Consider the following 13,377-nt stretch of genomic DNA (forward strand, 5'->3'; position numbering starts at 1 on the left):
AGCCTTTAACACGGTTGACCACTCCATCCTTCTCCAACATCTCTCCACTGTCGTCCTGCTGGGTGGGACTGCACTCGCCTGGTTCCATTCTTATCTATCCAGTTGTAGCCAGAGAATCACCTGCAATGGCTTCTCTTCCCACTCCCACACCTGGAGTCCCCCAAGGATCTATCCTTGGCCCTCTCCTATTTCTCATCTACATGCTGCCCCTTGGCAAAATCATCCAAAAACACATCAGGTTCCACATGTACATTGACAACACCAAGCTCTACCTCACTACCGCTTCTCTCGACCCCTCCACAATTGTCAGACTGCTTACCAACATAGAAATTTCCTCCAGTTAAATATTGGGAAGACTGAAGTCATTGTCTTTAGTCCCCACCACAAACTCTGTTCCCTAGCCACCCATCCCTCTCCCTGGCAACTGTCTGAGGCTGAACCAGACTGTTCGCAACCTTGGAGTCATATTTGACTCCGAGATGAGCTCCTGACCACATATCCGCGCCATCTCTAAGTCCGAATCCACCATTGCCTCAGCTTATCTGCTACTGAAACCCTCATCCATGCCTTTGTTACCTCTAGACTTGACTATTCTAGTGCTCTCCTGGCCGGTCTTCCACCCTCCATAAACTTAAGTTCATCCAAAACTCGTGTCCTAACTCGCACCAAGTCCCGTTCACCCATCACCCCTATGCTTGTTGACCTACATTGGCTCCCGGTTGAGCAATGCCTCGATTTAAAAATTCCAATCCTTGTTTTAAAATCCCTCCATGGCCTCACCCCTCCCTATCTCCGTAACGTCGTCCAGCCCTACAACCCTCCGAGATATCTGCACTCTTCCAATTCTGGCCTCTTGTGCATCCCCGATTTCAATCACTCCACCATCGGTGGCCATGCCTTCTGTTGCCTAGGCCCTAAGCTCTGGAATGCCCTCCCTGAACCTCTCCACCTCTCTTTCCTCCTTTAAGACACTCCTTAAAACCTACCTCTTGTCATCTGCCCCAATATCTCCTTGCGTGGCTCGGTGTCAAATTCTGTCTGATGATGCTCCTGTGAAGTGCCTTGGGACGTTTTACTACGTTAAAGGCGCTATATAAATGCAAGTTGTTGTTTTTGTTGTAAATGTAAGTTTGCTGCTGAAGTAGTGCCAGGAAATGCTTCATGAAACTGAGCACAAGTGGTGCGCAGCGGTGTACTTAACGAGTAAGAGTGTGTCTAAACCAACAAAAATAACTATGATTAGGTTTGTTCTTTTCCATAATGTTGGCAACAGTTTGCATAATGGAGATGAGTTCTTGGTACAATATCTATGCACTTACCCTTTTGATAATGCTGTGCTCCAGGGTTGTCTCCCTCTTGTGTTGATGTTTGATATGAAGGAAGACATTGAAGTAGAACCACAGCGGATCACTCAGTTAATGGAGCAGCTGGATGTCTTCATTAGCATCAAGCCAAAGCCCAAGCAGCCCAGTAAGGTACTGAGTACAGATCAACTTTCTCTCTTTTTACCAAGGTCATGTTTGCTTTACTCATCTGGTCTAATAAGATTTAAATAACTGCGTGTAAGATGGAGGAAGGATGTCAAGCACAAGGATTCGAATGAATGGAAAGAACTTGGGAACAAGAGTAGGCCATTCAGCCCCTCGAACCTGTTCTGCCATTCAGTCAGCTTTCCACGACCCTTTGTGTGAAGAAGTGCTTCCTGACATCACCCCTGATGCCTGGCTCTAATTTTAAGGTTGTGCCCCGTTGTTCTGGACTCTCCCACCAGAGCAAATAGTTTCTCTCTATCTACCCTATCGCATCCTTTAGTCATCTTAAACAACTCAATTAGCTCACCCCTTAATCTGCTCTACTTGAGGGAATACAAGCCTAGTCTATGGAACATGTCCTTATACTTTAACCCTGCTAGCCCCAGTGTCATTCTGGTGAATCTGTACTGCACCCCCTCCAAGGCCAATATATCCTTCCTGGGGTGCAAGTGGTCAAAAGGTACCCGACATTAAATCGCGGGACAGTGGAGAGTGTTTTGAGCATTTATGAGTCCTTGTGCATTACCGGACTTTAGGCCTAATTCTTAAAGGTTGCTACTGCCTTTGAGAGCAGCTGTACATAGTCCTGTTTGCAGCTGCTCCGGGAGTTGGTGTTATCAGTGCCCAAACATTCGTCTCTGGGATTCAGTTAGCATGTTCCTGATTTCAATGCAAATGATGGAAGAATTGCACAAATGGCGTGAGAGCACAATGTTTACACCGTTCCCACTGAGCGAGAGGGATTTTCAAAACATCTGGGCTTGTGTGACCTCCTGAATTTTTTGGAAGTGTGTGTTGGGCGGGGTTGCGGGAGGAGAGCAAAGAGGAGCCAAACTAAGGATATCTTCACCTGCACCTGACCACTGGATAAGTGCAAAGGTTTTGCATTGTTGGTAATTAACAAAGCTGAGAAATAGATGGAGATTTAAAGCAGATTTTGCACTGAGAGTGAGCATTTTCAATGTATTATTGCTTAAATTGCAAATTCAACCATGTTCAGTGATTTGTCTCTACACAAAGCTTTGATGTCACAAAAAAAATGTCCTCATCATCATCTTGGCACCAGAAATGTTGAAAGCACAGGAGGCGGCCATCATGCCTGTGCCTACTCTTTGCCAGAGCAATCTAAAACTAATCTCACTGTCCTGCACTCTTTCCCGATACTCCTGCATTCCTCAGCTTCGAATATTTATCCACATTTCCTCTAAACCGTACAATGGTCTGTGCCTCAACTACTTCCTGTGGTTAAAGCATTCCATGCTCCAGGAACTCTCTACACAAAGAAATTTCTTCGAACCTCAATCTTCAGTCTTTTGGAGGCTGTTTTTAATGCTGAATGGCCCCTTTGTTGCTGATTCCCAGTAGCATACACTTAGTGCAACAAGACAAACTTCTTTCAATCATGGACACTTATGACCGTCTGCCCAGAGCCCGTGCTAATTTTCCCGTGGATTGCTACAGTGCTGTTCACATGCTGTTGTGACGTAGAGAGTAGCTACTTTGCTGACGCATCTTTCCAAGGGGTTGCAGAGCAGGCAATTTTACATGGCTGCCACTTCAAACAGCTCTTGACATGATGTGCACCTTCTCCAACCTTCATGTAAGAAGAATTCTACGCATGGGTGTGTGTAGTTTGAGGTATAGTCCTGCGTACCCACAGGGCAATTCTGGTGGCTCAGTGGAATATAATCTCTGTGGTTTCTGATGAGGCAATTAATTTTCCAAGTGTCGCAAGACATGTCTGACAAATACTTGTGTGCTTTGCTAGGATCATTGACTCACTTGTGTCTCAACAGCTAAATGTAGGCCAGCTGCAGCTTTCACTTATTCAAAGTAGAACAATTAGGAATTGTTCTACCGAGTACATTTTTCACATTCGAGCTTCTAAATTTTGCGTGCAGAAATGTGCGGAAGATTTGTTTTATGGACCTTAAGCAAAAGGAAAAATGTCTTTTCATTACTTGGGCTCAGGATTTAAAACCCCTTCCTCTCTTTTGATCTTCCCAATGTCCTGGCAACGAGCACCAACTTCCAATCCCAAGAGTATCTGGTGGCTGTGCCTTTTTGACATTCTCTGGAACGTGTGGAGCAATGCTCTTCAGCTTCAATTGTGTTTCAAATCCCTCCCTCTTCACATTCTCCATTGGTCTGGCTGAGACGTGGGAACCCGTGTCCCATCATTTGTGACATTGAGGACTACATCGCATATTTAAGAAAAAAATACCAATTATGATTTCTTTGTGCGTATGTGTGAGAATGTTAAAAAATCCAGGATGCTATTTTAAAATGGTATAAGACCTGAAATTATCTCTCTCTCTTGTCAGTCAGTGATTGTGAAAAGCGTGGAAAGAAATGCTGTAAATATGTATGAAGCAAGAAAGTGTCTACTGGGTTTGGAAAACAGTGGCGTTGCTATGACGACAAATATACCATCGGCAGTTACCTGCCCCATAGGACTCTCCTGTCACGGACTCGATATCCTGGCCTCAGCTGGACTTGGCCTTGCTGGATTAGGTACGGAGATATTTTTGTACAGTGTGCAGGACTAAGACAACATGTGATCTGTTTCCGTACACAGTCCACAATCTTCATCAATGGGAGATTTCCAGAGTCCTGAAATTGTCTTTTATCTGTTTGAAAAAGTTGGGGGAGGGTGGGAATTGAATATAATTTGGGGTACACACACAATCACAAATTCACAGCACAGGAGGCGGCCATTTGGTAGGGTCCCTACATTGGATGCAATTATCTCAAAATATTCTGTCAATATTATATTACAATATAATTTTTTGTAAATACTTTAACAGTATGATGGAAGGGAAATGGGGTCTCAGCTGCTGGACATTACCTCTGGGGCTGAAGGAGATATGAAAGCAAGGGTACAGTACAGTCAGAGAAAACAACACTAAAAGTGCTAATGTAGCTGAATCCGAGGATGAACGTAAAATAGTTGCTATGCTCCATGATTGCTTCACCACCGTTACTCACGCCAGAAGGCCCAACTAATACACCCTCCGTATTTGGTGATAATCCAAGTAGGATCAAGAACTCTGGCACCAATGAAGATGCAAGTCCTAGGCAGGCTAAATACAGACAAATGAAGTGCCAGGGATGGATGATCTTTATCCTAGGGTACTAAGAGAGTGAAGGGATGAGATTTGTGAGGTGCTGATGGTCACTGGGCAGTTCCCCACTCGGTTGAAAATGAGTTAATGTGGTAGCCATTTTCAAAATAAGGTGCGAAAACCTAAACCACTACAAAGCCATTAGCTTTCTGTGAATTCAGAGTAAAATAAGGAATAAATTATCAGAACTAAACCTGAGGGCGATCTGTGTGATAATCTAATAGCAGCCAGCACAGATTCAGAAGATCCGCACTGACCAGCCTCCTTGATCTTTTTTGAGATAATGGCATCCAGTATAGCAACCCCATTGAATGGCCTCCTCCTGTGTTGTGACATTCCATGTGTACCCTGATTTCCAAAAAGCTTTTGTTAAAGTACTGCATGAGAGGCTGTCACTGCAGTGTAAAGAAGGACTCTGGGTAACTCGTGCTTAAACTGCACAGCGATCTGGTCTGACCAAACCCAGATTTGGTCACTGGGACAGGGACACTGTAAATGGTGCTGAGAAAAAGCATGAAACTGATCACAGGTATCAAGAGACTGGAAAACATTAGGGGGAAGTGTTTTGGTGATGCACTGGGTTTGGGGGGAAGTGTTCTGGTGATGCACTGGGTTTGGGGGGAAGTGTTCTGGTGATGCACTGGGTTTGGGGGGAAGTGTTCTGGTGATGCACTGGGTTTGGGGGAAGTGTCCTGGTGATGCACTGGGTTTGGGGGAAATGTTCTGGTGATGCACTGGGTTTGGGGAAAGTGTTCTGGTGATGCACTGGGTTTGGGGAATCATAGAACCATAGAAATTTACACCACAGAGGGAGGCCTTTCGGCCCATCATGTCTGCACCGGTCGAAAAAGAGCTATCCAGCCTAATCCCACTTTCCAGCTCTTGCTCCGTAGCCTTGCAGTTTACAGCACTTCAAGTGCATATCCAAGTACTTTTTAAATGTGATGATGGTTTCTGCCACCTCCACCCTTTCAGGCAGCGCGTTTCAGTGTTCGTTGACTGCACTGGGTTTGGGGGAAGTGTTCAGGTGCTGTTTCTTCACACAGAAAGAAAAATATCTACTGCTACAGACGAGGCAAAAGTTCAACACGTGTACAGTGGGATTTCTGGAAAATAAAATTAGAACCGGGAATGATTGCTCTGTTTCCCCTTGGTGACTGCGCACATCCATTCCTCCCGTACTCAAATGTCAAACGGACTACCATTCCACAGCTAATCCCACGTGTATAAAACCTTAAATAGGTCCATATGGCTGCAAATCGGCGTCAACTGTACCCGAGAGAGGCTCGGGCCTTGTATTTCTTTAAACTATCTGTCAAATGCAAGCTGTGAAGGTTGAGGCAAAAAGCGGAAATCTGTGCGGTTGTAAGAAATCCACGTTTGTAAGAACCCGATACTGGATTTCTTTGAATCTCGGGTACGTTGGCCAGTTGCGGTGAGGGGCTCTGCTGGATGGGAGCACCGACCTCGGGCAGGGTTAGATCGGAGCCTTGCCTCACAAAATGACCAAACAATTCTTTTCTAATTGTTCCACCTTTCATAGTTTCAGGGGTAAAAATTCCGGGAGCGCATATTCCCAGAATTCCGCACTCCTCAGCACCAGACTTTCCATCCCTTTAAAAGTGAACAGATGGAAAATCGCGGGCTGGGGCTGCACAGTTTTGCGACATGCAGTCCTGGCAAACACGAGGGAAAGGCGCGTGGAATCTTTCATCGACTTATAACCCTGCAACCAAACATCAATAAAGGGGACTTCTCTCAAAAAGCAAATTAGAGAATAAGAGAAATGTTAATGGATTTTATTTTTTATTTGATTGGCCCAGGTTTCTCCACAGTATCTCCCCTCATGATCCCACCAACAACGCAAGCGACCTTGACCAGTATCTTGCTGTCGGGCCTGCACGGGTACGGCCAGACCACACCATCACCACCTCCTGGTCTCGCACCCATGGATATTCAGATCAGCACCTTGTCACCGGAGAGCGATAAGACGGCAACCTCCTGCATCAACGGCCATGTCAAGGTACAGGGAGGTGCTGCTGTTTGAGTCGATGTTTGAGCTGGCTGGTTAGGATAAAGAGCACGCAGCTCGTGAATGTCGAGCGCGTTAATGGATTTTATCAATAAGAAATTTAACTTTAACCATCTCAAGCCCAAAGTTGTATGTCATTAGGGTCACCAACCGTGATTGGATGTATTCCTGGAGGTTTCATCACATGACCTCCAACGGGCCCGCCCCCACGCTCCCGACATATGTAATGTTTTAGCTAGAAGTAACGTTTTACTGAGAGATTGTGACCTCACTCAGCCTGATTGTTAAATGCTCTGCTGGAGGAAAAGGGATTTTATTCAATCGTGTCGTCAGCCCTGGGTGGGTACTGAGAGAGCTCTTCAAATTTCAAGGTTTGCACCTCTTGCATCACAGCTGTAAATTTTTCTGAAGGCGGGACTCGTGTTGGGCCTGGTTTCAGGGGGTGACGACAGCCCTCTCTGATACCTCACTGTTCGCCATCAGGGAGTCCAGCTATTTAACCTTGTGGGAACAGCATCACAGCTGGGCACCACCCTGTTCTGAGGTTTCTCATCGAATAGTACAGCACAGAAGGAGGCCATTCGGCCCATCGAGTCTGTGTCTGGTCCACACACTCACTGAGCGACTGGTCTTAAGCTGGGAAAAGGAAAAATACTTCCATTTTTATAATGTGTCTCTCCGAAACACCTCAAAACGTTTTATGTACAGTGAATTACTTTGAAGTGCAGTTAGTTATGTCAACCACTGGCAGGTATTTAGCAATGGCGTGAAGGAGAAGTGCAGGCACAGAGAGGGAGAGAAAGTGGCAAAGAGAGACGCAAAGGGACTTTCAGCAACCGCGATAGACACAGAACCACTGATACTGGTAGAGATAGATAGAAAGTGATAGAGAAAATCAGAACCACAAAGATGTAAAAAAAAAGATACGCAAGGTTAAAGAGAAGAAACAAAATAAAGAACTTACAATTATATATAACCTGTCATGCCCTCAGGACGTCCCAAAGTGCTTTGCAGCCACTGAGTTACTTTTGAAGTGTATTCTCTGTTGCAATAATTTCTGCACAGCAAGGTCCCACGAACAGCAATGATATAAATGACCAGTTAATCTGTTTTAGGTGGTGTTGGTCAAGAGAAGAATTTTGGCCAGGACCCGGGGAGAATGCCCTACTTTTCTTCAAGTAGTGCTGTGGGATATTTAACATCCACCTGAAGAGGCAGACTGGCCTCGGTTTAATGACTCAAACAAAAGACGGCACCACTCCCTTAGTACTGCACTAGTACGTCAGCCTAGACCTTGTGCTCGAGTCCTGACCCACAACCTTCTGATTTAGAGGCAATATTTTAAGCAATTGAGCCAAGCTAACACGAGCAGGAACATTTGCTGATTCAAGTATAATGACCCGACAACTGTTCTGAGTTCAGCTAAATCAGCACAGTTTAGCGATTGAACCTTGACCTTTTGTTGGTTTGTGTAGCTCACTGTCAGGGCCCCCACTGGGTAGCTGTGTTTGTAATAATGGTTATAGAATGAAACATTATTAGTGCTCAGGTGGATTTTCTTAAAACAGTGTCCCTCTCTTTTTGCTTTGGATGATGAGATGCTATTAATTAGCGTGAATAATCTGTTGTCCAACTGTTTACAGGGACTAATAAAACATAAACATAAAATTACCCAGAGCAAAACTGAACAGATTATAGAAGATTATCCATGGTCTCCAGTGTAGGGAAACCCCGATCAGTTAGGAATATCAACAGCATATTCTGTAAAAGTGGTTCAACCTTGATGTTGGATTCCTGATCTCATGAGGAACAGCAACACTTGAAGCCCTAGTCTTTACCTGGATTAGTCAAGTTGCTTTCAAACTGAAAGACAAGACAAGAGACTGTTGTGTTGTTGAAGCATCACCGGCGGGTTGTTGAAGCATCACCGGCAGATTATCAGTGGCACCGGCGAGAAGGTTTGCTTCCTTGCACTGCAGTCAAAATGGATTTTCCTTTTAGAAAGATAAAGAAAGAACCTGCATTTCTATAGTGCCTTTCATGACCTCAGGATGTCCCAAAGTGCTTTATTGCCAATGAAGCATTTTTGACTTGTAATCATTGTTGTAATGTAGGAATACGACAGTGTGTCCGCACTGAATGGCCCCAATACAAAACAAGTGCATAAATGGCAATGCACGCAAAGGTTTCTGCAGTATTTTGCTATCTAACGTGCAAAACTGAAAGAGGATTTAATCTGTTTTGTTTTCACAGCCTCCAAGTGCTATTTATACTAGAATTTCAACTCCCTGTCTAGCAGATAAAGTGTTGAGCAGTAACCACTCCGAGGTACCTCGGGAGAGTACGATCAGCCCCCAAGAGCAGCTGTCCAGCAAGTCCAGTCCAGCCGAAGGTAAATCACTAATAGAAAAACTGATTTTATTGAACGCTAATGCTGGTCCAGTGGGGATAACCCATCTGTTAACCACTGGGAGCCCAGTTCAAATCCAGCCCAGGACCGCTGAGTTTCTTTCACCGGTAAACTATGTACATTTAAATGAATTTGCACGGTCTCCATCCAGTTCCTTGTGGGCACTGTACAAAACTGGCATCATTTGCCATTAATTGGGACTAAATTCACAGCCTCGCTATGCAGGGCACAAGATGGCTGGTGTGAGAAAAGGGACGTGTCGCACTGATTCAGTCGAGATGCTGGTCCAAGATCCCACCTGAGCTCTGTTATTGGGATGCAGCAGGGGTTTTACTTGGCTATCAGACCATGCAATACAGGGGCAGCAAACAATTTTGTTCTGCTTTAAATTGAGATGTGTGTCAGCATTTATTTGTGTCTTCGCCTTCTGTGTCAGTTGGAATCAAAGCTGAGAGTCCACTTACACTACAAGATCAGAGTTGGCACGAAGAATTTTGGCTTCCCTCCCCCCCTCTGTGCCAAACGTGGGTACTGTGAATTGGGCGTTGAGGTCTGACTAACTCTCAGGAGAATTAGAGAGACTTTCTCCTCCAGGAATGTCAGGCTGGGTCGAACTGGATTCAGGCTGCACTCGCATCGTAATAGCACCCTTGGGCACCAATGCCGCAGTTGTGGCGTGAATGTACCATACAATTATTCAAGCATGTAAGGGGGGGCGGGGGGGGGTGTCAAGGGGGGTCCTGACCCCTCCGCCCAATCACTTTGGAGGGTGGCCACTTTTGTACGTCAGGACTCTGCCAAAACTGACTGCAAATAATTTATTAATTGAACTTTTAATTTCCCCATCGCGATCACGTTGCCGTTTAGAGTCCGACACGCACATCAGTGCGGCATTGGAGGACGATGTCGTGACTGCTGCGCCAAGTCGGCCAATCTGGACGCTCCCCCACCCCCCCCCCCCCCCAAAAAAGTCCTATCACATTCACTCCACCTCTGCATGTAAGAGTAATTGGCTTGACCATTAATGATGGGAATAAATCAACTCTGTAGAAAATCGTTGTTGTATTCTTCATTTAAACTAATATCAATAGTTCTAAAATTTCCACTTCATACATTTACAAGTGTTGAAGCATTCATCGGAATTGGTCCTTGTTCCCCTAACATTGCATTGCGTTGGCTGTAGTGCACACAACGCCATTTTAAGCTTTGGCTTCAAGCTTCTTCCCCCGCTGGTTTTACAGGTTCCAATGATGCCTTTGTGGAAGTGGGCATGCCCAGGAGCCCTTCGCACTCAGCCAACAGTAATGAACTGAAGCAGATGCTCAATAGTTCCTCCACGTCGGTGGCCAAACGACAGACATTGGAGCTGCTGCAGGGCACCAAGAACACCCATCGGCAGTAAGCACTTTTAGTGGACTCTTGAGCCAGAACGCACCAACACTGTGCAACTTGGCATCTGTTGAACTCTGTTGGGCATGTGGTCGCTACGGTGATGAGCAAACCGCTCTACTGACTATAAGAATATATTATGTTACTCAAATATAAAAAGGCCTTGCAGAGGGTGCAGAGTAGATTTGCCAGAGTTCTACCAGGGTTGAGGGACTTCAGTGATGTGGAAAGACTGGAGAAGCTGGGATTGTTCTCCGAGTAGAGAAGGTTCAGGGGAGATTTAATAGAGGTGTTCAAAATCATGAAAGGTTTTGATCAGAGGGAGAAATGACAAACTGCCTTATGTTTTATAAAAGAAATATATATATTTTTTTCTCATCGGGGAAGGTGTTTACATATATTCCACTATGTTATTGGGAAAAGTGCTAACAGCCAAATGCTCCTCTCTCCACATGACTGATCTTGGTTATAATTTCATGTGGAGCCCAGACATCTTTTGTTGCATTCCAGGATTTTTGATTATTTTCCCATGGAAAGGAACCTTGGAAAAGCTATTTCTATAAACATGTTACTTTGAAGTTAAACCAGCAGCCAGAGGATGGGCTGTGGGATGTATTTTAAAGCTAGATGCACCAGTTTTCGAATGTTGGAATTTGGGGGTTTAATCCAATCCTGGCAGATTCCCACCAAGCGGGATAGTTTAAAGTTACCCTCATTATCTCGAGATCACCCCATTTATTTTTGGAAGAGCAGGACATGGTTTCTCAGGACCCACACCTGGGGAGGAGAGGGGTTTCATTGACGGTCCTCCTGGTCAATCTCCGAATGGGGAGAGGGTCTGAGATCATAGAATTGTAGAAACTTATCACAGAAGGAGGCCATTCAGCCCGTCATGCCTGTGCTGGCTCTTTGGAAGAGCAGTCGTGCTTAGTCCCATAACCCCCGCCCCCCGCTTTTTGTCCGTAGCCCTGTAAGTTCCTCATCCTCAAGTACCTGTCCAACTCCCTTTTAAAATTATTTATGGAATCGGCTTCCACCACCTTTTCAAGTAGAGCGTTCCAGATCCTGACAACACTGAGTGAAAAAAAATCTCATCAGCTGCTAGTTTCTGTCCAAGAGGAAGAGGCAGAACCAAGAGGAATGCATGGGGAGGAGGTCAGTTGGTGAGTTCCAGGCAGGTCTAAGCTTTGATAACTGACTGGGTTCCAGATAAAAGGTGTCCAAGAAAATTAATCTTTCTTAGCCCACTAAAAGGGTCAGTGTGGCATACTGTCATTATTTGTCTTGACGTCAGTTGGATGAAGGTGAGATTTGATTATGACAGTTACTCTGTATGTTCAATTGCTGGCTGTAAAATAAAGCAGCTTAATGATTCGTATGTGGCCTCGTCTGACTGAAGTGTCCTCAATCCACCTACTGAAAGATTGGAGAAATGCACACACGAGGGTGTATGCAAAAGATACGATATCCCGTTCAGATCACAAGGGGTCCTACTGTTATGCTGCGCTGTCCTAGAGTTAGACACTGTGCAGTACGGGCGCACTCCTGAACATAAGACTTACGAGAGGGGTCAGCACCTCCGAACCCGAGCGAAGCCTAAGGCAGACCTGGAATTTGTAACGCATTTACTTACAGGTTGAATGAACTGAAGAAAAATCTTCACCATTTTTATCTGAATGTTAATTGCTCCCTGGAAAAAAAAATCGAAACTAAAAAATCCAGTGGGGAATTCAGGAGAAACATCTTTGCCCAGAGAGTGGTTAGAATGTGGAACTCGCTATCACAAGTAGTCGAGGTGAATAGCATAGATGCATTTAAGGGGAAGCTAGATAAACACATGAGGGAGAGAGGAATAGCAGGATATGCTGATAGGGTGAGATGAGGAGGCTCGTGTGGAGCATGAACACTGGCGTGGACCAGTTGGACCGGAATGGCCTGTTTCTGTGCTGCAGACTCTGTAATTCTGTGCAATGCACGTCTTTCTTGCTGAGGTGATTGTAAACCTAGAAAATTAACTTCTTTGAAGAAACCAAATCTGATGGATGGTTTTTGCCTTGCAGCACCTCCGACAGACTGCTTTCAGATTCTGACTCCGGTGCCACCGAGGGCACTGCCACTGATAAGCGGGCCCCTGGGAGCGAGCGGGCAGCGGAAAGAGCTGCTGCCGCCCAACAGAACTCTGAGCGACTGCGACTTGCTCCACAGTCAGCGTATGCAAATATCCAGGTAGTGGCGATGATGGTATGCATCTTGGTGCAGAGCACCAGTGTCTCCTGAGAATGCCGTGACCCAGCACTTGCCTCTTGATTGTTTGCAGAACTGACGGCGTCTCTGTGCAGAGAGATTTCATTGCGTTGCCTCTTGAGTTTACCTTCCAGCACCTCCGACAGACTGCTTTCGGATTCTGAATCTAACGCCACAGAGGGCACCGCAACTGATTCGGGCCCCTGGGAGTGAGTGGCTACAGCCCAACACTCGACTATTCCAACGCTCTCCTGGCCAGCCACACTCCTTGAACCCTCCAAAAACTTGAGCTCATCCAAAACTCTGCTGTCTGTATCCTAACTCGCACCAAGTCCCGTTCACCCATCACCTCTGGGCTCGCTGACCTACATTGGCTCCCGGTCCGGCAACACCTCGATTTTGAAATTCTCATCCTTATTTTCAAATCCCTCCATGGCCTCATCCCTGCTATCTCTGTATCTTCATCCAGCTCTACAAGCCTCTGAGATCTCTGCGCTCCTCCAATTCTGGCCTCCTGCGCAGCCCCAATTTTCATCGCTCCACCATAGCCGGCTGTGCCTTCAGCTGCCTCGGCCCTAAGCTCTGGAATTCCCTCCCTAAACCTCTCTGCCTCGCTTTCCTCTTGTAAGACGCTCCTTAAAATCC

The 13,377-nt window shown here is 45.8% G+C and overlaps 1 protein-coding gene across 2 annotated transcripts in view; it reads left to right on the forward strand.

Moving 5' to 3' along the window:
* The window catches only part of LOC147113661 (protein bicaudal C homolog 1-like), a 332,983-nt gene that overhangs the window by 284,897 nt on the left and 34,709 nt on the right, over positions 1-13,377 (forward strand). The window contains exons 9-14 of one of the 2 annotated variants that reach the window (XM_085994910.1): positions 1,344-1,475; positions 3,857-4,046; positions 6,481-6,680; positions 8,943-9,081; positions 10,341-10,497; positions 12,549-12,729. In XM_085994910.1, the coding sequence (XP_085851036.1) occupies positions 1,344-1,475; positions 3,857-4,046; positions 6,481-6,680; positions 8,943-9,081; positions 10,341-10,497; positions 12,549-12,729 (999 nt within the window). The remainder of the gene's footprint in view (positions 1-1,343; positions 1,476-3,856; positions 4,047-6,480; positions 6,681-8,942; positions 9,082-10,340; positions 10,498-12,548; positions 12,730-13,377) is intronic. The other variant, XM_085994911.1, reaches the window with a different exon arrangement.

The sequence above is a fragment of the Somniosus microcephalus genome, chromosome 8, assembly GCF_052327205.1.
Source record: "Somniosus microcephalus isolate GS21.2 chromosome 8, FLI_Smic_1.0, whole genome shotgun sequence".
NCBI classification, from domain to species: Eukaryota; Metazoa; Chordata; class Chondrichthyes; order Squaliformes; family Somniosidae; genus Somniosus; species Somniosus microcephalus.